Here is a 24,337-nt window from a genome sequence, read left to right as displayed (position 1 = left end):
AATCGATCTATTGCCCGGGTTAATGGTGCCTTCTGCATACCAAGAGTTGGCGCCGTGGACCACAAAGATGCTCACATGGAGAACAGGGGCACAGGGCTCTGTTACAAAAAGCAACTTTGGTCAACTTAACCACTGTGCCCGCAGGAGAGCATGTCTGCAGTGTTCCCCGCAGCACAGCCCAGCAGGGACAGGCGCTGAGCCCGCCCAGCAGCACCCAACGCTGCCCTGCTCCAGCACCGCACCGCGCAGCGCTTCGCGGGAGGCACAGCCCGACAGCCCATCGGGGTGGGCCTTTCCCAGCCCCACTGGAAGCCAACAATCAACAGTCACCGAAGACCTACAGACACCAGTACCGCTGGTGGCCGCACGAAGTGCTGCCTGCAGCCCTGCAGCCGCGCGTTTCCGACCGCACGCAGCGCAGCGTACAGCCGCCCAAAGGGGCACGGAGCAGCCGGGCTCCTCCGTCCCACCCCACCCCACCTCATCTCATCCAGGCTCCCCCATCCCACCCCATCCCCGCGCACCGTAACCTGCGCTATACAGGAACAGCTGAACCGCCGTCCCCGATACCGTGTGGCGGCACAGCAGCGGCCCCGCACCAGCCCTGCGGGCACGCAGTGCTGCCACGGAGCGGGGATCTCCCGCAGGAGAGAGGCGAAATCTCTTCTGAGATTCTTTCGGTTTTTTTTCGCTTTTTCGTTTTGTTTTTTTTTTTTTTTTCCCCCTCATGCCCAACACGTAGAGGAACCGAGAGATGCTCAAACGCCCCACGCACCGCCAGCGCCGCTCCGGGCAGGCGTAGACGCGGGCCCCGCCGGGAGGACAGCCGCACGCATCAGCTCTGTCGTTACCGACCAGCCATTTCCCAGCGGGGACGCACACCCGCACGGGGACCCGCACGGCTCCGCGCCGCGGGGCTGCAGCGCGACATCAGCGGAGCGAGGAGAACAGAAATGCAAAATGGGCGCGGGGGCCGCGAAAAGACCCGACCCGACCCCGCACCGCCGCCGTGGCCGCGGAGACCGGCGGGGACCGGCGCCGACCGAGGGACGAACGCGGCGATGAGCAGCCCCCCATCTCCTCATCCGGGAGCGCCCCGCATCCCCCGCCCCGCACTCACGGCGCGCAGCTCCCCGGTGCGGTCCTTCATCGTTCCCCGCTCCGAACGGCCGCGCGGGGGGAGTGCGGGCGCGGCACATGCGCGCAGAACGGCGGAGCGGCGCGGAACGGCCCCGCGGACCTCTGGGAGCGGCGGGGGGGTCACGTGGTGGGGGCGGCACGCGGGGGGGCGCGGGGCGGTGCGGGAGGAGAATCCGCCCCCGGTGCCGCCGCCCTCGCAGCTCTGCCCGTAACGCGGCTGCGGAGCCACCGCCGTCCCCCCTCCCCTCCCTTCCCCCGCGGTGATCTTTTGTCTTCTCCCAGCCGCGGCTCTCGGCGCGGCCCCGCACGGGGGGCCCCGTTCCCGGGAGCGTTTCTGTTCGCTCCGACATCTCCGCGTCTCTCCTGCGCTGAGCGCTCCCCGTGAGCGCTGGCAGACGAGTGGCGCGTCCCTGCCCGCCCTGCTGGCCGCGCTGCGCCGGGCGCACCCGCCGGTACCCCGCGTCCCTCCCGGCGGGGCTGTGCTCCATCCTTCCGCTCTCAGATCCTCACGTCAGTATCTCCCCCCTTCTCGGGGCCCAGACCCGCAGAACCCATCGTTGCGCAGCGCTGTTCCCCCGACCTTCCCCAGAACGGGACCGCCGCCCTCCGAGGCGCAGCGGCCGCATGTCGAGGAACGGAGCGTACGGGGAGGGCAGCGCCCGGCACCCACCGTGCCGAGAGACGGGCGGCGCGCTGCCGCCCTCCGCCCGTGGCACCGCGGGGCGGCCGGGCACCGTGAGCAACGTGGGGGAGGGCGTGTGGGGGGAAAAAGCGACGCTGAGGGCTGCAAGGGATGAGAAAAGCTCCTGGGCGTCCAGGAGGGTGTCTGTGTGATGTGAGCAAAAGGGCAGAGCTGTGCCCCTTGCCAACAAAACATCTGGAAGGCACGATCTGTGGTCTCCATCTTCGTTTCAAGACCAGTTGAACAAACGGCTCTCGGGCCAATGTTGGGGTGATCTTAACTGAGCCGACGCGCGGGAGTACATCTGGATGCCTCCCCAGGGTCAGGACACACGGTGGGAAACGCACCTTCCCACGATCCTCGTTCCCGCAGCTCAGCAAGAACCCACCCGGAACACCCAAACAGGAATTCCTCTCACACTGCAGAACCTCACAACCATTTTGAAAGTCAGTTGTGTTTTTTTTTTTTTCAACATTTAAGACGTTGTGAATTAATCACAGTCTGTGACTGCGTCAGCCCCGTCTGCTTTAGCACGGAGCTGCGCCAGGTGGGAGGGCTCAAAGACCCGCGTAATTCCGATGCAGAAGGAGTCCACAGCCATTTATTTTTTGGCCGATCCGATGCAGCGCGCCGTCTCTCCGGTCAGCTGCGCTCTGACGCGCGCTGAAGCGTTGGGTTCGGCTTCCCAGAACGCAGGCGGTGCCTCGAAGAGACAACGAGCATCACCGGCGGCGGGAGCGGCAGGCAGAGCCGGCGCTGTTCGCCCCGGCGCGGAGCCGACAGCCACCGCGCGGCCGCGACCGGGGCTCTCCGTCCCCACGCACCGCACTGACCCACTCCGGACCCCCATCTCCGCGCCCCTCCCCGCCCGGAGCAGCAGCACCGCAGAGCCCGCAGCGCCACCCGCCGCACAAAACGCGGGGCCGGGGGTACGCGGGAGCTCCGCTGGCGCGGCGCGGTTTGAGGTTATCGCACCCCGCGTCTTCCTCTGTTGAGTAAAATCCACTGCCGGGGTCTGACGGCGGTGCGAAGCCGTCCCCCCGTCACCGAATGACTCATTTCCAGTTTTTTCCTTTTCTGTTCCGTTCGCGCCGGGATCTCCGGAGGCTGCCGCTTCGCATCCTGCGAGCCCTGCCGACTGCCCGCAGCCTTTTCTTCCGCCGAGGCGAAGTCTCTGCCCTCGCCTTTTGTTTGCGACGTCTATTTACGGAGCGGCCCGCGGGGCTCCGAGCGCCTTCAGCCCCGCACGGACCACAGCGCATCAGCAGGAGCGCCGCAGGACGCAGCCTCCCACGGAGGCCCGCGGGGCAGCCGCAGCTCCGCCGACACCGCGGCCGATACCGCAGCCCCCGCTGCTCTGCAGCAGCAGCAGCAGGCGATGCTCGGAAAGCAGCTCCGTGCTGCAGGACCGGGGGTCGCTCCCCTGCCTCCGCCCCCAGCTCGCAGCACCCCGGCTTCCCCAGCTGCCCCCAGGCAGTTACCCCCGGTAACCCCTCCCCGCCAAAGCTCTCTTCCCTCCCGTTGCTTTCAAGTCCGCGCGGCCACAGAGGTGCCCCCCCCGTGCAGAACCCAGGGACGCTCCTCCTCAGGGAACATCGGTGGCCCCCCATGCTGTCTGTCCCCATCTGCCACTGTGATCTGTGGTACCCGGCAGACACGCGACCCCGTTCCCCCGGCCGGGCGTCTGTGTGAGCCCTGAACGCAGCCCTGCACCAGCTGCCCGTTCTGATTAGAAGATGGGTGACATTTTCCTATGTGTGCCCACATTTGGAAATGCTGTAATTTCATCTGCAAAAGGGGAAATTCAAAGAGCACTCGCTGAAGGCTTTCCCTAAAACATCCTTAGGAGCAGCAGCACTTCGCTGTGCCCGGCTGAGGCTGTGAGCAGCGGGGTGGGAATCACCCATGTCCTGCTTTGAAAGAATGCCTCTTTGGTTATTGCTGGTTTTTATGTTTCAATTTTGCTCTCACGTTTCTGTAAGATCAGGGTTTTAACTATCAAAACTTGTATTACTGTGCGCACTTCACTGCAGCTGCATAATCTTACTGTTCAGCCCAGCAGCAACACGCGCTGTCAGAGGGCTCTGTCCTCTGCACTCCGTGCCATCCCAACAAAATGGACATTCTCAGACCTGCTGATTCAGACCCCGTGCAGTGCTTCAGAGAGATGTGATTCAGCTGCCAGTGATAAGCACACGGAAGTAGTCCAACAGAAATTAATTATTGTTTGTGCACTGGCAATAAACATACAGGGCTACAACACGAGCCATGAAACCCAGGTAGAAGGCTGAGCAGATTGAGCAGCTCTGTGCCATGAGCACCCCTCATCCCAGGCACAGCGTAGGTCAGTCCCTTTGGATTGTACTGCATCCCCAGGGACCACAGAAGGCTCAGTTCTGCTACTCCAGAGCTCGGCATTCATATCCATCATGCCTTATCTGCCACATCACATCGCCCAGCACGACTGGAGAGCTGACTCATTCACGAGACATCACCCAGCGCCGGGCCAAGAACACTGCTGTGCTAACAGGCCGTGCTTCCTCATCCAGGCTGGCAGCTCTTCTGCTGAAAAGGAGGGGTAGCAGGTGAGGTAGGCAAGCAAAGTCCTCTTTTGTGGCAGCATCCATGGTCAAGTTCACCCCTCAACCCCAAGCCCATGTGCTGCACCTCCTCCTCGACAGCCATCCCCTGCTAGGGAGGAACATGGGAACAAGCGGAAGAAACCAGTTCCTATTTGTGTCCTGCCTGTGAATTCTGTCTTTTCAGATGTACTCAGCCCTGCGTGAGCTCAGCCTGAGATTTTTCTTCCTATCACTGTTGGTCTGCAGGTAATCTCACTCCTGTGAACACGAGCCAGGAACAAAAATAGGGGAATAAAAAAGGTTGAGAAAAGAAGAAGAAAATGGGTAAAAACTGGGTAAACATTGCAGTGTATTGCAGAGCTGGAGCAATGAGCCACAGCTCAGATGAAGAGCTTAACAGTTCAAAGTTCAGCTGCTGTGCAAACATTACAATCCGTTCTCATCTGCAAAACATCCAACCCAGCTCTTCTACGAACTAAAAAGAGTATGTTTTCAGCTGTATTCCCAAAGTCCTTCTGCTCATCTTTGCAGATAGAAGAGCCAGAAATTCCACAGACACAAAGAAATACAGAACGTAACCCTTTCCTCCAGTCTGGACTCCGTCACACGTAACTTCCTTGCTTTGGTTTCCATGTGATGAGGACCCTCTCTTTCTCAAGGAACGAACCAGTCTTAAATCACAGGTGGTCAGATTTTACTGAAAACTGACCTAGAGCTACAGATGTTCTATCATTAAGTTAACTACTCATTTAATTAAATCTCAAACAACATTCGTATGACCTTCAACATCACTCTCTTCTTTAAGAAGTAAATCTATCAAGTCAAGTAGATTTGAAATTCTTCTGATCATTTACAATTCAGTATTCAAAAAGCTCACAGGTCTCATGTAAGTATTTCAGTCTGTTCAGCAGAAACATGAACAACTGGCTCTATCATTAGGGCCTGGTAACAAAATGCCTCGAAACAACAGCATACCTGTGGAAACACAACGACTCTCAGAACAGATGGGCTACAGACCGCTGCCCACGTCCAGAGAGCTGCAAAGGAAGGGCTGCAAAGACCTTCAGGGCAGGGCGCTGGGAGGTCCGTCAGAGAGGTGTGGGCTGCCCAGCCATGGAGCAGAGGCTGTCAGTTTGTCTGTCTGTCAGTCTGGGTTCCTGCGGCCGCTGCACGCTGGAGGCAGAGGTGCTGATGAGGTCCTGGGGGAGGCTCTCACGGGCCTCCTGCATCCGACGCCGAGCCCGCTGGAAAGCCTCTGCACCACAGCAAATGACAGCAAGTCAGAATGCATCAGACAGCCATAGGGAAGCAGAAGGACAACTCTGCCCAGTGCACAGCAGCTATCGGGAGTCTCGCTAAGTCTCGCTAAGTACCACCTGCCTGCTGCTGCTCTCTTAACTTCCAAGCGCTGTCTTTGCTGTGTGCACAATGGACCAGGGATCGACCCCGTGCACCGCAGCCACAAGCTGTGTTCGGTGCCAGACCAGGCAGCCCAGCCCAGGCTTTGCCCTCTTGGAGTGAGTATCCCTCCTGCCTGCTCAGCGCTGACACCTCCTCAAATTTCCAGCGATGTCAGATCAGAACATTAAACTTCGGCTGTAACTCAGAGAGAGTTTGCAGTGGGGGATAATTCCACTGCCAGCAATGGAATCTCCTGAAATATCCTGACCACCCCGTAAAAAAGGAGGTAAAGAGGGCCAAAGGCCCTCCACAAAAAGGAAGACTGAAGGCCCTACCCAAAACATTGTAGACAGAGCTCTGCTGGCTGAAGCCTCCAAGCCGGTCCAGAACACTCTGCATGCGATGCCTCAAGGCATTGGATTCCAGAAAGGCTCTGCATAAAAGTACAGCTCGAGGTCAGGGCTGCAAGAACACAGCACACGAGACAGAGCTTGTGCTCATGGTGCTGCACTCACTTGGACTGCTGCAGGCAGTAAAGCCGGAACGTGACATTCCCTGTTGTCTCTGTGCGAAAACCAAAGCGGCTCAGATGCTTTCCCTGCAGAAACAGAACAAGTTCGAGTACCTACAGCCTGTAACCTATTACAGCAGGCTGACCCCGCAGAAATAAGTGTGCCCCACCAGGACAAGCACTCCTGCAGGCACAGAATCACTCCTTGCCCTGCTTCAAACAGAAACTGACGTCAGAGAAACAGGCAGACAGTTTCAGGCTGTGCTGAGGGCAGAACCCCTGGGAAGGTGACAGTGCAGTGCTGGGGGAAGGGCTCAACCTTGAGCACTGTGTTTGGCTTGGGTGCCACAACAGGAGAAAGACATCAACCTATTAAAGAGATTCCAAAGGAGGACAACAAAGATGGTGAGGAGTCTTCCCTAAGAGGCTTGCTGGGCACGGAACATGCTGCTGAAGTTGGAGCTGCTGGAGATGGGAGCACATAAACAGGAAGGGGGACGGCTGTTTGTGAGGGTGGATGGTGATAGGAAAAGGGAGAATGGCCTTAAACTGAGACAGGGGAGGTTTACATTGGATATTAGGGGGAAGTCTTTCACCCAGAGGGTGGTGAGGCACTGGAACAGGCTGCCCAAGGAGGCTGTGGATGCCCCATCCCTGCAGGCATTCAATGGCTCTGGGCAGCCTGGGCTGAGGGTTGGCGACCTGCACAGAGCAGGGGGTTGGAACTGGATGAGCACTGTGGTCCTTTTGAACCCAGGCCATTCTGTGATTCTGTTATCCTATGATTCTACGAGTTGGAGAAGTGTCTGGACACAGGACATGCACTTCAGCTGTGTGTTGTCCTGTGTAGAGCCCAGAGCTGGACTTAATCCTTTGGACCCCTTCCAACTTGGGATAATCTATGATTCTATGATTCCAAGAGCATAACCCACCATTTCCCAGCAAGAGCAACATCCCATACCTAAACCTACCTTGAAGGCTATTGGTATCCTGGCGTAGGTCATGTCTTCCAGCTCAGGAGACCCACCAATGAAAAATCTCCTCATCTCAGCAACTGCACCCAGCTCTACAGGGCGCCAGGTAGGGATGGTGAGCATGTGGAGACCTGAGACAAAAGAACGGGACAATTTAGCAGTATTGACCAACAATCATGGAGGACATCATGGTGTATGGATACCTGCTGATGAATGCCTACTGATTCCCAGGGCTTTCCAATGAGCAAGCCCCAGCCAGCACTGCAACTATCCCCTTCACTACGTGATGATGTCAGACTAGTTGTGAGCCTGGGATTTCACGTGGGACAGGAGGGGCTACTGCTATTGTGAAGATGGACATGCAGAGCTTTATCACACACAGTTCTCCAACAGAACCACTGGTAGAGCAAGTACAGCAGAACACAATGCTTCTCAACATGGCAGAAGGTACAGGACACATCACAGCACTCTCTGCTGCTTCGCAGACAGCAAGCTGTTCACTTCAAAATGCAAAGCCTCCCAGAACTCGGCGCAGCTGTTCCTGAGAGCCACTGAACTCCCATTTCCCTACACACCTAACATGCTGCCCCAAAGACGCCTGCTTTTTTTACCTGGAGATGCTGGCAGCACCAAAGAACCATATCCTTCAACACGACACCTCTGCCAGAAATCCAGGGACAGAACCTCAAAGTAGAGAACGGGCCACTGAGGGAGACAGTCTGCAAGGAAAGGGTGCAGATTACAATTTTTGAATGGTGAAGAGGGAGACTATCAGAGAGACAAAACATTCCTGAACGCTTAAACTCCATCACCAAGGAGTCCTTTCTCTACTTCCCCCAAAATGACAAACCTTGATGGATCCATGATTATTTTTTCATGTAAAAGATGAACCCTCAGACTTGAGGATGAAAACACATTGCTAAAATGATAAAAAAATTGGGAAAAAATCTTTGTTTTGTTGAGTCTCCGAGAACCATCAAACTGATTTCTCAAGTTGTCTTTGGGCAGTTATGACAATATTCACAAACAACTGATGAAAAAACGAGGAGCCTTTTTATTTCTGATCTTTCTCATCACTGCTGGGAACTATTATCTTGGACTATTAACTGGGATTGTCTTACAGGCCTCCAAGCGTTTATTTTCTCCACGGTGAAACAAACCCATCATATTTATTCTAGGCAGGAAGTTTGTTAGTGTTGGTTTGATGCATATGTTAGATTCTAGTGGCAAGACATTCTGCAAAGCTGCCCAGAGTGGCTGCAAACCAAAGAGCAGCAGGGCTGGTGAGGACTGAGCAGCAGCAGCAACGCAGCGAAGCAGTAGGAAAAGGAAGCAGAGGAGCCCTGCTGAAAATAGAGCAGGAAATTTCCAGGTGACAAGGACTGTACAAAGATTATACAGGTCACTGAGTGTGTCTACAAACATCAGACTCAGTACAGAGCTTTAGCTATGTACAAAAATGTGCCTGGTTCCTCCACTGCAGAAAGCCACCCCTGTGTGCAGTACGACAGAACGGCAGTGCAGACCAACACACCAGGCATTCTGAGACACACAGACTAAGATCCACGTCGTTCTGCACACAGATGGAGCTGATTGTAAGCTGGAAGCAAAGCAGTGTCAATGAATACATAGAAGCAGAATGCAGGGCTTAAAATGGCATGCGTGCAGAGGCTGTGTGGTGATGGGGAGCATGTCACTGAATGAACATTTCCCTGAAGTGGTCACAGCACCACCAAAGTTCAGGAAGAATTTGGACAACGCTTTTAGAACGATGGTTTGACTTCCGTGTGGTCCTGTGTGGAGTCAGAGGTTGGAGCTGGTGATCCTTATGGGCCCCTTCCAACCAGCAATGTTCTACGACTCCCCAATTCCCTTGTTTACTCCTGTCCTTTCTCCTTAGCAAGGGAGCAGCAACATACTGAGTGGCACAATGCAATCAAGAGAAGTCAGTTTCATATCACAGAGAAACAAGGAGACACACCTTCTGATTCGTCCTCTTGGGTGAAAAACATCTCCAAAGTGAAGGGGTAGCAGAAGTATGCCACGTTATCCTGGGGAAGGAACAGCACAGAGGTCAGATTCCTTGTCAAGAGAGTTCATCAGTGGTACTGCAGGGGCACAGACTGCAGGGAGAAAAAGATAAAAGGCAGAAGTAATGACGTCCAAAGGACCTGCATGCACTCTCACTGCCATGTTAATAGAACAGGCTGCTAAAAAGAATGGAAAAGGAGAAAGAGTAACACACTTCAAAAGACAATTCAGCTATTTGCATAGCTACTACACACCACCTCGGTCTTTACAGAACACCTCAAACAACATTCCTACTGAAGAACTGCATGACAATGAATATTATAGCATCCAAATTAGAGCACATAAACAACACCAGAAAGTTGATAGCATTCAAAAGTGGCTGCATCCGAGAGCAGAGCTGGAGCAACTGAACTACCCAGACAGGAGGAGGGAAACATTCTGAGAAATCAGCTCAGAGACTCTGTGCACTCCATTCCCAGGCAAGCCAGAACAATGCTTCATTAACTCTGAGCATTAAAGCACACAAAAATCAAAGATCCAAAAGCAATCAGACAGCAGGAAGAAAAAAGTGAGAAACTGCTTTTACAGAAACTGCTCTGAATTTTAATTTGAACACAGCAACACCGTGTAAGATGTCAAGTACCACCAGAATGAGGCAGATTCCTCATATGCTCTGCTCTTGGAAGGAGCTGTCGTGAGGATAAATCCATAGCTCGTTACACGTTTCACCTCAGAGAATGTCTGTTCCAACTCTGCTCTGCAGGTTTTAAAGTGTCCTTACCCAGCCCACTGTCTTGGTGGCACAGGTCTGAGTCACTCCTGACAGCTGCTGAAATGTGGGGCTTGACCAGTCTGGGAGGAGAGAACATGAGCACAGTGGTGAATGCTCTGGGTGGAGGAAGGACTTGTGTACCAGAGCTGCCTGAAGGACAAAGCCAGACCCAGATGTTCACCACACTGAATTTCCTTATGTGTATTCTGCTCCATCTTGCTCCAGGCAATGACTGCTCCCAGATCACCCTGGAACTGACAACACCAACTCCACCTTACCATGAGACTACCACCTTATCTAAAGGTACCTATCAGCACAGGCAGTATCAAACATCAGGGCATAACCGGAGGGAAGCCAGGGCCATTGCTTCAGGGGGGTTAAAAAGAAAGCAAGATGTACACGTTAGTGCTGGGAAGGTGACCAGCCAAAAGAGCACCAAACGTGAACACACAGTGGTGGGCACTGAAATCAGATAAGGCCATTGCTGAGACAAAGAAAAAGGATGGCTCTTCTCTGTAGCATCAGGAATGAACCTGCAGTAATTTGCCAGACAGCAACATCACTGGCTGAAAAGCCCATGGATCAAACCCAGCCCAATTTGGAAGGGACACAGAGGGAAGATGCTGATGTTCCCCAGCATGTCTGTGTCCTTCAAACCACTGAGTTCTGCACTTCAGTTCTGAAGATCTCTGATTAGATCCCAGCCCCTACATTAACTTTTATCAACTTTTAGCAAAGCTGATCTGATGGATAAGCCAAAGCATGCTTCACTCCTTACATCGTTGTGATATGGCTAGAACCACGAATACTCACGTTTAGGCAGCTCCAGAAAGAAATGAACATAAAGGTTGTCATACTCATAGCCTTGAGCTGAAACTGAGAAAAGAAAATGAATTTCAGCCACTCACTTTCCATATAAACTCCTCCAGAATTCACTGAAGACATCTGAGAGAGGCAGCCCAAAGCACTGGGGAAAAAGTTACTGCTGGAAGCTGGGAAAGGCCAGGGTCCTTAAAGTAACAGATGTGGCCCTCAGAGATTATTCTTTCTCAAGTCTAGCCCTTCCCCATAAAACTGACGAGACTAGGGAGGTTACATACTTAACTGCTCTCTTTTTAATCATGTCTATTAATTGCCCAAACCGCTGCCCTTTATTCACGTCTGTATGTCTGCACAGCACAGCTGCAGCATTTGTAACCCCTAACCTGCAACTGCCACACAACAGATTTGTCTGCAAGAGCAGGGGAAAAGAGGGAAACAGCAAAGGTTTCTAGAGAAACACCTACTGTGGACCAGGACACGAACCAGAAATCTCTGGACCCTTCACAGCTTCAGCTGCCCAGCAGGCAGATTTGCCCCCAGTTACAGCTCACAGTGAGACTCACCTACTTCTCCATTCACAAAAAGCCGCAGTGTGCCAGGAAGTGTCTGAAAGAACAAGCAGGTGAAGGAGAGAAAGGGCTCAGGGACCACTGGTGGAACTTCACACAGTCCCTCCTTGCAAGGTCTCGCGTGGATACTTCACAAATACTTGTACTCGAGTGCTTCAGCTCGCTTGTTAGGGAGGAGTCATCACTTCTCATGTTGTCCTGACATCCCTCCCAGAAGTGACAGCTCTTCCCAGACAGAGGCTCCCCCCAAAGACTAAATTCCCATTCTGCAGGAGTTCACTGCTCTGTAAATCAGCTTTTGACAGACTTCAAGATGGATGTAAAATGTAGTGAGAAGTCAACTGCAGGAACCACAAAATCACAGTCCTGCTTCTTCTGCAGTGTTACACAAGTGTTGCCACTTTGGCAAGCAAGACTTTTTTGCTAAAAAAGATTGCAGTCCAGATAACTTAGTGAGCAGGAAACTGCATCAGTTTGAGGGATGGGGAGAGCTGTTTATATGAACAAATTGATACACAGATGCATATGACATTCAAGAATTTAACAGCAACCTCTACCCCAAATACATAAACCATCTTTACAGTCTAAGGTCTTCAGCAATGCATGCAGTACTCAGTATGCTGCAAGCCTGACGGATGCATGTGACCTCTGCAGGCCCCAAAATCCCTTGAAATCAGTACCTTTCTGCCCAATTTTCAGCAGGAGGCCACAAAGTAAAAGCTGCCTGTGCACCTCAGGAACAAGGACATCTTTGAGACTGGGGTACAACCGGCAGCCACACTGACCAGGAGAGCACCACATCCCTGCTGAGCACTGCTGGGACTCACCATCTCAAATTCTGAGCCTACCAGGCTGCTGAGGTACTCCCTGTGCCGACTGTACAGCTGAAAACACAGAACAGGATAAGAAAAAGGGTATTTTGGGTTATATGTTATTACTTAGTGCAAAAAATCGTAACTTAAAAGCTAGTTAAACTGTTCGTGGACTTTTCTAACAGGTTTTTTGTTGTTACAGCACATATAGAGACGTAACAATCAAACAAAATAAAACATGCTAACTGCATAACATGAAACCAGCTTCAGAAAAGACCTCACCAACCCAAATCCACCACAAAAAGAAGCTACAATCAGCAAATTTCAAAAAACACAATGGGAGATCAGTGCAGGTAAATTAGGATTCCCTTGCTGACCACAAAAACAACAGGTAAGCTTACAAATTTAACACTAAAACACAAGGCACAAAGTGAGATCCAAACAGCTGAAGCCATTAGAGGTAACAAGAGATCATTTGATGAGTACACAGCAGCAAGAGGAAGATGAAGGAAAGGGTTTGCCCACTGCTCCAAAGGAAAGGAAAACCTTAGGCAGGGCCCTCTAGAAAGGTGTGAGTTTGGGTGGTTTCTTGCATCAACTCTGACTACATCCATCAGCTGCAGCCAGTGGCCAACACAACCAGGAGCAGCGGCACACGGACACAGCCATCTGCCCAGAGTAAGAAACAGAGCAGCGAGGGAACTCTGGAGCTCTGAAATCACTGGGCACGGTGAAACTCACCGCCAGCAACATTCATTCTGCCAGTCTTTGGTGTCTGCAGCACTAACGATTACGTGCTATGTGAGAGGCTGAGATCCCTCTGTCAAATCTGGACTGGTTAATGTCGTCAGTGCAGAGCAGTTCTTACATCTCTGAGCACACGCTGCTCACGCTCCTCCTCCTCCTGCTGCACCTGCACAGAAGCATTCTCAATGGTGTATTTCCACAACTCACGCTTCTGTCCGCCCAGCTCAATCCTGCAGAACCCAAACCACAAGGAGAAAAACCGCATTACACAAGAAACAGCCCGAGCACCAACATCAGCTGTGCCTCCTGAGGCAGCAATCCCTCCAGCAAGGCCTGTGTGGCTGCACACGGGCACTAACAGCTCTCTCCTCACTGCTAAGTGCCTGCCAGCATCAGTGACTCAAAAAGAGACTCTGTTTTGTGCAGTGCACACACAGCCTGCACCCCCAGGGCCCGGCTCCAGAGCCCAACACATCACATGCACAGTGACACCAGAATGAAACAGCCTTAGACAGCCTTAGGAACAAATCTCAATAATATGCTTCAATTTAAGCGCTGAGCCACCCTGCTGATCAAGAGACAGCAGTTTCAGCCCCATGAGCAGCACCAGCCCTGCCCCACTCACCAGTAGGCTCCTCTGCTGCCAGTAAAGTCAGGCTTCACTGTGATCACCCCATTGCCATCCACCTTGATTGTACAAAGAACATGTTCGTATTCCCTCTGACCAAGCCTAATGGAAGATATCAAGAAGCACAAAGGAAGTCTCAACAGAGCACACGCTTACTTGCTCTGGAACAGCAGAGCTGTGAAGGGATATGGGGGCACAGAAAGGCACAAATACACCCATACTTCCCTACATTAGTTTAAAAAACCTTTTGGAGGGACACATTCAGTACCCCCCAGTGAGATAAACACCAGAGAGAAAAGGAAGCTGGAGTTGCACTTGGAATTCCCTCAACTAAAGAGAGAAGTGGGAGATTTGAGTAAGGAGATGGGTTTGCTTCTGGGAAATTAGGATCACTTCAGGATTTTACTTACTTCCCATAAGGTCCCAAGTCCCCCATGATGTACATAGTCTGAACAGGAGTGTTAATCACATGATTGTTCTTTATAAATTCTTCTGAGGGCTTCCAGGTGATGATCTTTGACTTGAGAGAACTCGCTTCCCTGTCAGTAACAGAAGAGCACAACTCTGGCTCAGCAGAGCTCAGGCCAGCAGCCTGGCACAGCCCCCCCAACGAGGAGTCAAACTGCCAGATTCTGAATCCAGCACAGCTCAAGGCAACAGCTGCACAGAACAGGCTGCCCTGCAGAGGGACACAGGGAAACCTGCTTCAAGTTCTGAGCCTGAGCCTGAACTCACAGTGGCTTACGGTCCTGTCTTCTCCTCCTCACATTGGCCATCCTCTCTGCCAGATATGATGGCATCTCACAGTCTGAGTCAGTTACCTTCTGGCAGTGCTGGAAGAGAGAAACAGAATACAACTAGCTTAATTACAACAGGACTTTTCTCTCAAATGCAACTCTGCCCCTGGAAGTCAGAATAAGTATTTATACATGCAAGTGTAAGGAAAAGCTGCTTAAAGACTGCAGATTACCTATAACTGTGATCTTCCCCTCATTATTTTATCAACCAGTCTTTGTAGCATGAAAATCTGTTAACTTTGTTGGTATGTGCATATATATATATAGTAGTTTACATTTTATGTTTATAAGTGGAATTTTACTAGATTTTGCTAGTTCAAACAGCATGCAAACTAAAAGATGCTTGCTGATCACAAGGACCAGAAAGACAGCCCAACTTGTGGGATAAAGATCTTGCTGCTCTGCCACTTCAATGAACAAAGCAGACTTGCAGACAGCTAAGATCCTAGAATCCCAGACCCTCTGACATGTCCTTGACAGCCTGTGGTGTCCAATGTCTGGCATCACAACTAAGAGGCCGACTCCAAGAGTCACTGCAGTGATAAATCGAAAGCTGCTTTATTAGGTTTCACTCAGCAATATTATGAATTAGAGATGAGATAACCACATGTAACTATGTATCTGAAAGTGCAGAAAACCTGTAAGCAAGTCTGCTCAGGGTTCCAACTGAATCTGGTGCCCTGTGACTACAATCAGTGTCCAGAATTCTCACTTCGGTCAGCGACGTGCCAGCTGAGAATTCCTGTAACAACACAACTCTGCAGAGCCAAGTGCCTCCACGCTGTCCCTGCCCACCGCTCTGAAGTGTGAAGACCTCATCCTGTCTGGGACACCGAGCAAAGCTGCCCTGCAGAAGCAGTACGTTCTCCTGCTCTCGGGATACCTGGCACACTGTGCCACGGCCACAAAACAACAAACATCCCCCTGCGGTGAGCCTGGTGCTGCTGTGTGGACTCTGCAGAGCTACCAGCCGTACCTCCTCTAGGTTGGTGAATCGGTCGTGATCGGTGTAGGTGAAGATGCGGCGGTTCTTCCGACCTCCGCCCTTCTCCAGCTTCAGGATCTCTTCGTGGTACTGCCGGTCCAGGGGAGTCTGGCAGGCGGATTCATTCTGGTACAGATCCACCTCAAACTGAAAGCATCACAGGGGAGTCAATTCCAGCCATTTCTTGGAGACAGGCAGAGCCCAGAGGTTCACGGAGGCCAGCACAGGCTCTGTCCGCACACACGGGGCGTCGGTCACACAGACGTTCGGGGGCCGGGCGCGGTTTTGGAAACGCGATCAGAGAAAAGCAGCGAGGGGACGGGAAGAGGCCCGAGGGGCCGCACAGCCCGGGAAGGGCGGCCGCGGGGAGCCGGCACGGCCCGCAACGGGCACCCACCTGGCTGAAGAGCTTCTGCTGCCAGCCCACCTCGGCCCGCTCCTCCTCGGCCGGGGGCCTCCCGGCAGCTCCGTGCGCGGTGCGGGGGCGCGGCTCCGGCAGCTCGGGGCCGCCGCTCGGGGACGGCGCGGCCTGAGGCGGGAAGGGCCCGGCGGCCGTCACCCGTTGGATGCCGACCCTGCGGGGAAGGAGGGAGGGATCGTGAGACGGAGCGCGGCCCGGAGCCGGAGCCGGGCGGGCCGCGCGCTCACCGCAGCCGCAGGTTGCGCACGGGGTCCCGGGAGCGGTACAGCCCGCCGCCCGCCTCCGCGCTCCACAGCGGCTCCGCCATTCCGTCGCCTGGGACGCGGGGCGGCGGCAGCGCCCTCTGGCGGACGCGGGGAGCCGAGCATTGCGGGCGGTGCGAGATTGCGGGCACTGCGGGCATTGCGGGATTGCGGGCATTGCGGGCAACGCGGACCGCGCCGCCTCCGCGGCTTCGGACCGGCTGCCACGGTGCGGAGAGCCGCGCTGAGGCCGTTGGCGTGTCTGGCAGGGTGCGGCATCGGTGGGTTGTGGAAGTACGGAGAAAACGCGGCCACTCCACTCCTTTAGTGCAAAAAACGAAGTGCCGCGATGCCCGAAGTTCTGCTGCAATGGGGTTGGGCTTCTGGGATTGCAGCGGATTCAGAAACTCAACCGAATCTCTCTCACAATCGCTGATGCTCCGCGTGCTGCACGCGGCTCAGCTCCCAGGAGAGCTAAAACTGCCCTAATATATAAATAGCACTCTAATTAAAGGAACCTCCCTGGAAAAAGGCGGGGAAGCAGTGGCAGCAGCGTCTCTCCTAACTCAGCCACCTTTATAGAAGCTGAACGACGATGTTGTGAATGGGAAAGGGGACTTTCATCTCGAGTCCGACCAGTTAAGCAAGATGAGGAAAACATGCCAGGAGCAGCCTGTGCCAATAGGGGCTCATCTGACCCGCTGGGAGCGACCCTGAGGGGGGCGTCTCCCTTGGGATTGGTTGCAGAAAAACCTGCTGTTAGAAAATGCTGTGCATCCCTAGCAGGAGCTGCAGAGCGCGTTTGACCGAAAGGGAGCGTGAGTGGATGGATCCCCCCCGCCACAGCACCGCCTCTGCGTGGCAGTGAGGGGAAAATGTTGCGTTCTGCCCGGCAAACTGGTTGTATTGGAATGTTTAAATCCTGTGGGGGATGTTGCAGCGGGATATCAATGCGTTCCCAGTGCCACTGGTGCTCTGCGTGGTCACACGCTCTTCAGATGTTCCCGTGTATTTTTATTATGTGGTCACCCGGCAACGAATGGGCACATCTAGCCTCCTTCTGAGACCCTTCCTACACTTCATCAGTGTTTGCATTTCTGCGGCAGGATCCCCGTTAGGGGTGCACTGAACGGTCCTTCCACATTATGCACCGCTTTGTTCAGCTCTCCCTGAGTTCTGGATGAATGCAGCCACAGCCAGTGCTGTGCTGAGCGGACCAGGAGAGGTGCAGAAGACCCAGAAAACACCTCTGTGGTTCCAAACCATCTCCTAGCCAGTGCTGGTTGTCTTCAGGATAAACCTGAGCTACATCAAACTGTGCTCAGTCTGTGGAAATTAGCACGGGGTTCACACACTGTGTGTGTGACAGAGCTCAGCTCACTGGGGTTTTCACACCAATCCCTTCTGTTTTCAGCATTCACTCCTTTCTCGAGATGGCCATGTTGTGTCTGCGTGCCAAGCTAGGTCCATGGCAAACAGCTGTGAGGTCAGCAGGGCTCAAGTGGTGTGGCCAGAGAGTGGAATGGAAAATGGCTGGGTTAGAGTTAGGGGTGAAACTTGGAGGTTGTGGTCAGAGTTAGGGTTAGGAGTTAGGGGTTAAGGGTAGTGTTGGGGTTAGTGTTAGGATGATTAGGGTTAGGGTTATTAGAGCTAGGGTTAAGGTTAGGGGTTAATGATCAGGGTTAGGGTTATCAGGGTTAGGATTGGGAGATGGGGTTAGGGTAAGGGCTAGGGGTTAGTGGTTAGGGTTTGGGTTAGGGTTAGGATTATTAGGGTTAGTGTTATTAGGGTTAGGGTTGAGGTCAGCCTTTAGTGATCAGTGTTCAGGTTAGAATTAGGGTTACTAGATTTATGTTCAGGGGCTTAGGGTTATTGTTAGGAGTTAGAGGTTTGGATTAGGGGTAAGAGTTAGGGTTAGGGGTATGCATTAGGGTTAGGATTAGGGTTAGAGTTGGTTGTTAGGGGTTAGGCTTTAGGGTTAGGGAGTTAGGGGTTGGGTTTGGATTAATAGGTGAGGGATTAGAGTTGGAGATAGGGGTTAGGGTTAGGGCTTAGGGTGATGGGTAAGGGTATGGGTACGGTTAGCTTTAGGGGTTAGAGTTAATGGTTAGAGTTTGGGTTGATGTTAGAATTAGGGTTATGGTTAGTGGTTAGGGTTAGTTTTTAGAATTTAGGGTTAGAATTAAGGTTAGGGATTAGGAGTTAGGTTTAGGGGTTAGGGTTATAGTTAGGGTTAGATTCAGGGGTTGATTTAGGCATTTAATTTAGAGTAGGAATTAGAGGTCAGGTTAGGGTTATTGGGAGGGTTAGGTTTAGAGGTTAGGGTTAGGGGTTAGGATTAGGGCTAGGGGTGAGGTTTAGGGTTAGGATTAGGCATAGGAGTCAGGTTTAGAGTAAGGATTAGGGCTAAGGGTGAGCCACACTAGGTATGCAGAGTGACTTTTAGTTGACACCTGAAGTGCATGAAAGCCTCAGAAAGGGGAAGCAGCAACCAGTCATTGCTGAGCACTGCATTCACTGGGCATCAGAACTCAGAGGGCTTTTCTCAGCCTCAGGCTGATCTCTGATGAAATCTCGCTGCTCTCTGAAGAGGTTTCAGTAGGTACTGCAGTGCTGCTGATATCGTTACAGATGTTATTAGCACTGAAGGTGGAAAAGAAGAAACGTTGCATCTTAAAGTCAGCTTCAAAAGTATTTTGCAATTCTCATTAAGAGGGATGGAAGCTCCTGGGCAATTTTGAATCTATTGGCTTCGGTTAGAGGAATATGGGCTCCCAGGAAATCTCATTTCAGTTGGTTGTGCTTCAAAGCATCCTGTCGACCCCACTCGGAGAGCTCCAAGCCATGATTGGAGGTTGAAGGCCCTTTACTATGCAGTGACCACTGGTGCCTGTGGCTGTGCTGGAGGAAAAGCCCCTTTTCTGGAGCTGCTGAGAACACGAGACTGAAGTTGGTCACTCCTGAAGATTTACAAAGCAAGGCAGAAATGAAGTTGGCACTGAAATTATTGGAGGTTTCCCCCAGATGTTACCTGGGCCTGCAGTCATCATGGGCTGCTCGGTCCCCTGCAGCAAACCAGGATTCAGAGACGTGGAAAACAACGCAGTAAATGGTGCGATTCTTAGCACTACGCAGCCTGGCAGCTGCTCTGCTCTGTCACAGGCGCTCAGGATGTCGGTCTGAAGCCGAATCACAGAATCACAGAATGGCCAGGGCTGGAAGGGACCTCAAGGATCACGAATCTCCAACCCCCTGCCACACGCAGGGCCACCGACCTCCACATTTCATACCAGCCCAGGCTGCACAGGGCCCCATCCAACCTGGCCTTGAACACCTCCAGGGACGGGGCATCCACAGCCCCTCTGTGCAGCTGTTCCTCACCACTCTCTCTGTAAAGAACTTCCCCCTGACATCCAACCTCTATCTCCCCTCCCTCAACTAGCAGCACCCCTTCTGCATTCCCCTCCCCCAAATATTTTCCCATTATCCATAACTCCGAGATGGCTGTTCTCTAACCCACAGCTGCTGCCCCATCTGTCCATACTGAGCCTGAAAGGAGAAGTGATGAACCCCACGTGATGGTCACACAGAGGGAGCTGCACACCTTGGGCTTAGATTTATACATTCAATTTAATAAACTGGAAAATAAGAATCATTCTTTGCAATGCACAAAGACAAACCAAAGACTACCGCAAAGATACCTGTGGACATGTTGTGTTAATTAACCTAATTGAATGGACCCTCTCGCATAAGGTAAGGCTGAGGTGGGAAACCCAGGGCCTGGGGTGTGCAGACAGGCAGGGGTGCTCAGGGCGGCTCCCCCTGCGCAGCTCTTTGGGTCTGGACGGCTCTGTGTGCATCTGCCATCACACAGCTGTGCTCCGACATCTCGGCTGCATGCAGAGCTGCTCTGGGTGACCTGACAGAGCAGCAGCCTCTCCTGGCTTCTCAGAATGCTCAGGCACAGCTGTAGCTATGGAATAACGTCAGATTTCTGTCTCATCACGTTTAGCACAAGCACCGCACATTTTGCTACAGGACTATGGCTGTGTGTGACACCACTGGATTTAAGGGCAGCTCACAGGGATGCAGTCTGGAGGAGCCCAGCTGCCCACGGTGAGGCCCTGCAGCCTCCACTCCCAGCCCAACCACACCAGCAGGGTAACAGCACCAGCCCCGCACAAGGCAAAGCCCCAAGGCCCCAGCCCACACCACGCTGGGGAGCATCAGGCCTGGCCGGGAGCAGCCCGCAGTGCTGGCACTGAGCTCAGGCTGGGAGCAGGGCACTTCTCCTTGGCTCAGCCTGGCGCTGCCCACCATCTGCTCCCGAGCCCCTACCCCAGCAGCACCTGTTGCCCGCGCACCCTGCAGTCACTGAGCACTGTATTTCAAATAGTTTAATTTTAAAAATATTCTATTCAGTGCTAAAATATCTTTCCACTTCCACGCGCGGCCGCGCCTTCAGCTTCGCCAGGCTCGATCACAGATGGCGGGACATGCAGTGGCAGCGGGGGGGGCCCAGCGGGGTGCCGGTGCGGGGAGCAGGGAATGGGGGCACGGGAGGGCTCTCCAGGGGTTCCTGCACCCTCCTGTGTCCTGTCCAGAGGGGACAGGGCGTACCTGGGGAGCACGGTGGGCAGGAGGAGCAGGGTGCAGGACCAGCTGGGACACGGCAGTGCCGGCAGCCCCGCTCCCTCCCAGCCCCACATCACTCCAGCCCCTGCCTGTCCTGCGAGGGCAGAAGCTTCTGTGAGGGCCTGGAGGCAGAGAAGCGGCAGGCACGGCTGATGTGTTCAGTACCTGCCCTCCAAAATGGCAGCGCTCCTCTCTCTTCCAATGGCTTAGTAGCAGCTTATTGCACGGTGTCCCAGCGGCACGGAGGGCCACTGCCTTCATTCTCAGGGCGCTCCCCCTTCCCTCCTCTGCCCTTCGCACCTACAGCAGGAACGCCCCAGACTACGGTCATAAGGGAGAAGACACATCACTTTCTGCAGATGGGACATGGCTCTTCTGTTCCCAGCACGCGGGACAGGGTGGACAGTGGATCCAGAAGCAGGCAAACAGCATCTGCCAGCGCGTTAGGGGTGATGGAGAGCGGGGCATCCCAAGGATCCCTCCCCCTGCGCATGCAGACCACGCACCAGAGACCCCACGCCACTACAGCACAGATCAGCAGGGAGAGTGGGAGCCAATAAATAGAGGCAAATTTGCAGGTACTGGTGGCAGCCCCATTCAAATGGGCAAATCACTTGCAGGCTGCCTCTGTAGGGGCTGGTGGGAGGCTCCTGCCCCCGAGGGCAGGGCAGGCTGGATGGCGAGGCAGCAGGAGCGCCCTGTCCCTTGGGAAGGGCAGGCCAGGGAAGCACCCCATTCCCCAGGGAAGGGCAGGCAGCTCTGCGAGGGTCTGGCAAAGGCTCTCCCCGGGGATGGGCAGGCTAGCTCTCCGAGGCTGTGTGGCACACAGAGTTCTGATCGGCACAAAATCTCTTCAGAGGCGGTGCGCCAGAGTCCTCCTCCTCTTCAGTTACCTGCAAGAGCCAGAGGTCACCAGCCGTGACAGGAGCTCAGCACGCCTACAAGGCCACGTGGAGCTGCTGGACGAGGCTGTGTGTCACCCTGTGGAGACAGCCTGGGCTCTCCTCTCTGAGTCAGGCTGCTAAATGAGCCCCTGGGCATCAAGAGAGAGAATCCACTCCAGCCCTGGAGCCAACTATAACCAATTTTTTAATCCACCTCCACATAGTTTCTGCACACAATGTATGCCCTAAAACCTGAACTGAACCACAACACAACCTGCCAGGAGGTCTGGGGAGCTCCTGGGGGCAGTTTCAGACTTTTTGATGTTTCTGCTTATAATGAGAAATCAAAGAAAGGTGCCCAGGGGAAAGGACTAAGATGGGTGAACACGCATTTAGACATGGTTTCTATTCTCCCTTCCTTACCTGAGTCTCAAGGGGGACCGGCTCTTCTTTTGTAAGAGTGGGAGGCTCATCAGCAACTTCCGAGGAAGGCAGAGAGGGCTCTGGAAGGAAGAGAAAGTTAACATATCGCAGATTCAGGTGCAGCCTGCTGAGCCCTCAGGCAGAGGTGCCTCAGCCTTCCTGCCCCACAAGCCGCACAAAGGAAGCAGCTCTGTCCTAGACCCAGCAGCACCCTCCCTGGGCTCCCTGGTCCAGCTGGACGCCTCCCTCTCCCCAGCTAAGCAGCCATGCCCAGATGTCATGGAGCTCACCTTCCAGAGTCTCCTGCCCCAGTGTGGGTGGCTGTGAATCATCCGTACGGAAGTCAGATGTGTGGGCAGGACTCATGGACTCACTCTGCTGGGGACTGGGGCTGGAGTTAGGGCTGCTGTCCACCTTGAGCTGGTAGACGTCTGACAGGGAGCTCTGGTTGCTGTTCTCATCTGCAGAAACAGCACCTAGTAAAGAAGAGTACCTTGACCCAGCAGCACAAGCAGCCAAGGGCAGCACTGAGAGCCGGGATCTCATGGAAAAGGAAGAGCACAGTGTTTAAGGTACAGAGGATTCACAAAGTCACTGATCAGCAGCAAGAGCTTCCTAACGCAGCACTCCCCATTAGGATACAGCTGACGCACAGGACAGTGCATGATTCTACCTGGGGATATGCAGAGGCTGAGCAGAGGAGAAGTGACCATGAGCAATTCAGAAAAATAAACGCAGTGTGCAGGGGCAACACAAAGCTCTGCTCTGTCAGATCTCACACCTGCAGCTTGTGCAAGGCCACCGTGGACTCTCCCTACTGCACAGACATTCAAAAGGATGAGGCCTCTTACTTTGGTACCAGAGCTCTGTGCCTCTTCTGTGTGCAATGTAGCAATCTAATGCCAGAGCAACACTCAACTTCTGTCCCAGAAGAGAAGGCAGCTCTGGTTTTCCTGGTAAAGTGGGGGCCAAACTGCAGATCTGCAAGACTGACCTAAGCCCTGCATGTACTGGAAGTGCTAACGCATAGCCTGATGCTCCTCAGACACACTGAAGGCTGAGCGGGGAGACTTGGGACAGGTATATATCCATGTTCAGCTCAAGCAACCGGCCTGCGTGCTGCTCAGCTCTGCCACACACCGCCTGTGGGCTCACAGAGGCAGTCTGAGCAAATCAGAGCAAATCAGAGGGGCGCACCTCGTGTCCCTGCACACCGCACTGCCGCGGGCTGCACTCACCTTGGAACTCGAGGAGCAGCGAGGAGTTGGCAGCCGAGTCAGCGGGGAAACCATTGGGCTCCCGAGCAACGCCGCCACTCGATTTGGATTTCTCTTTCTTGAGGAAAGGAAGGAAAGCAGAAAGGCGACGTTAGGGGCGGGTGGGACACAGCTCTCCGGCAGCAGCCGCGGAGCGCAGCAGGGTGAGGTCAGCACGGCACCCACCTCCTTGCTGTCGGCCACCGGCACCCACTTGAAGATCCGCAGCGAAGTGTCGCCCACCGTCACCCACTTCTTCTCCCTGCAGGCACGGCATCAGAGCGCGCCCGGCACCGCGGCGGCAGACTCCGCCCACACCTCACAGCCCCCGCCCGCAGCACAGGCGGCTCTGATAGGCCCAGGGAAACGCCCGTCCAAACCGCGGCCCCGCCCCGCCGCTCGGCCACCGCCCCTCCTTGTGATTGGTCCACCGGCATGTCCGTCACCCGCCCTTCCGCTTCCCTCCCACACTCGCTAGCCGATTGGCCGCCGCCCCCCTAGCACCGCCCGCCGCCGCATGCAGCGCTCTGATTGGGCGCCCGCTCCCGGAGCGCTTCCACCGGCAGACGGGTGGTGAGGTGATTGGCTGCGGGCCGACAGGCCCCACCCCCCCGTGCCCCGCCTCTCACCATCTGCGGACGCGCTCGATGGCCGCCATCACTTTTTTGATGTCATCCTTGGCGCGGCTGCGGGTCTCGGCGCGCACCGAGCGGCCCGACATGGCGCCCGCAGCCCCGGCAGCCCCGGCTCCGCAGCACCCGCCGCCGTCCCCTGCGCATGCGCGCGCCCCGCCCACGCGCTGCGCGCAGCGTCACGGCGCACGGCACGCCACGCCCGGGGGGAGGGAGGCGGGGGAGGGGCGCCCGCCGCGCGGAGAGCGCACTGCGCCTGCGCGGCACGCCCCGCCCGAAGCGCGCGAGGAGGAGGTGCGAAGGTGGGGCCAGCGTCCGCCATCTTGTGCGGGGCGGGGCTTGGCGCTGCCGCAGGGCTCTACCGCCGCTCCGCGCCGCCCCCGGCAGCCGT

General features: G+C 54.5%; 3 protein-coding genes across 9 annotated transcripts in view; all 3 read right to left on the bottom strand.

Moving 5' to 3' along the window:
* The window catches only part of STX1A (syntaxin 1A), a 50,434-nt gene extending 49,250 nt beyond the window's left edge, over positions 1-1,184 (bottom strand). For all 3 annotated transcript variants that reach the window (XR_006170763.1, XM_042829980.1, XM_042829979.1), the window contains exon 1: positions 1,121-1,184. Coding sequence is in view for 2 of the 3 variants with exons in the window: in XM_042829980.1 (XP_042685914.1) it covers positions 1,121-1,150 (30 nt within the window). In the remaining variant the exon portion in view is untranslated. The remainder of the gene's footprint in view (positions 1-1,120) is intronic.
* Positions 1,185-4,024: 2,840 nt separating this feature from the next.
* MKS1 (MKS transition zone complex subunit 1) lies at positions 4,025-15,527 on the bottom strand. 4 transcript variants are annotated; one of them, XR_006170812.1, is made up of 17 exons: positions 15,445-15,527; positions 14,407-14,504; positions 14,082-14,210; positions 13,669-13,773; positions 13,165-13,273; positions 12,312-12,368; positions 11,479-11,521; positions 10,907-10,969; positions 10,103-10,173; positions 9,272-9,341; positions 7,902-8,009; positions 7,288-7,421; positions 6,321-6,403; positions 6,141-6,238; positions 5,380-5,659; positions 4,490-4,662; positions 4,025-4,384 (listed from the first exon to the last, which is right to left on the bottom strand). XR_006170812.1 is itself a non-coding variant. In XM_042830233.1 (16 exons), exons 2-15 carry the CDS (start codon positions 14,469-14,471, stop codon positions 5,493-5,495), a joined length of 1,302 nt encoding a protein of 433 aa, XP_042686167.1. In that variant the 5' UTR covers positions 14,472-14,504; positions 15,445-15,527; the 3' UTR covers positions 4,730-5,379; positions 5,466-5,492. The 4 variants fall into 4 exon arrangements, 1 of the variants encoding a protein (XP_042686167.1); XR_006170811.1 differs by lacking the exon at positions 4,490-4,662 and having other exon boundaries at positions 4,025-4,387; XR_006170810.1 differs by lacking the exon at positions 4,490-4,662.
* A 4,200-nt stretch (positions 15,528-19,727) lies between these two features.
* On the bottom strand, positions 19,728-24,047 carry BCL7B (BAF chromatin remodeling complex subunit BCL7B). Of its 2 annotated transcripts, none has more exons than XM_042830080.1 (6): positions 23,944-24,047; positions 23,501-23,576; positions 23,297-23,393; positions 22,349-22,534; positions 22,059-22,138; positions 19,728-21,644 (listed from the first exon to the last, which is right to left on the bottom strand). In XM_042830080.1, exons 1-6 carry the CDS (start codon positions 24,033-24,035, stop codon positions 21,552-21,554), a joined length of 624 nt encoding a protein of 207 aa, XP_042686014.1. In that variant the 5' UTR covers positions 24,036-24,047; the 3' UTR covers positions 19,728-21,551. The 2 variants fall into 2 exon arrangements, with proteins under 2 accessions (XP_042686014.1, XP_042686015.1); XM_042830081.1 differs by having other exon boundaries at positions 22,349-22,519.
* Positions 24,048-24,337: the final 290 nt, after the last annotated feature.

The sequence above is a fragment of the Centrocercus urophasianus genome, unplaced genomic scaffold (assembly GCF_019232065.1).
Source record: "Centrocercus urophasianus isolate 14NV4802_14NV808 unplaced genomic scaffold, USGS_Curo_1.0 seq_33, whole genome shotgun sequence".
Classification (NCBI taxonomy): Eukaryota; Metazoa; Chordata; class Aves; order Galliformes; family Phasianidae; genus Centrocercus; species Centrocercus urophasianus.
Note: the sequence above shows the minus strand (reverse complement) of the source record. Positions and strands in the feature narration are given on the sequence as shown.

What these genes read in the sequence shown, in the direction of transcription:
- MKS1 (XM_042830233.1), bottom strand. Translation starts at nt 14,471, where the DNA reads ATGCCATCATATCTGGCAGAGAGGATGGCCAATGTGAGGAGGAGAAGA. An exon ending in GGATACCAATAGCCTTCAAG is followed by an intron (nt 6,404 to 7,287) that starts GTAGGTTTAGGT and finishes CTGTTTCTGCAG; the next exon opens with GGAAAGCATCTGAGCCGCTT. An exon ending in CTCTGTCTACAATGTTTTGG is followed by an intron (nt 5,660 to 6,140) that starts GTAGGGCCTTCA and finishes GCTGTGGTGCAG; the next exon opens with AGGCTTTCCAGCGGGCTCGG.
- BCL7B (XM_042830080.1), bottom strand. Translation starts at nt 24,035, where the DNA reads ATGTCGGGCCGCTCGGTGCGCGCCGAGACCCGCAGCCGCGCCAAGGAT. An exon ending in ATCGAGCGCGTCCGCAGATG is followed by an intron (nt 23,577 to 23,943) that starts GTGAGAGGCGGG and finishes CCGTGCCTGCAG; the next exon opens with GGAGAAGAAGTGGGTGACGG. An exon ending in CGGTGGCCGACAGCAAGGAG is followed by an intron (nt 23,394 to 23,500) that starts GTGGGTGCCGTG and finishes CCTTTCCTCAAG; the next exon opens with AAAGAGAAATCCAAATCGAG.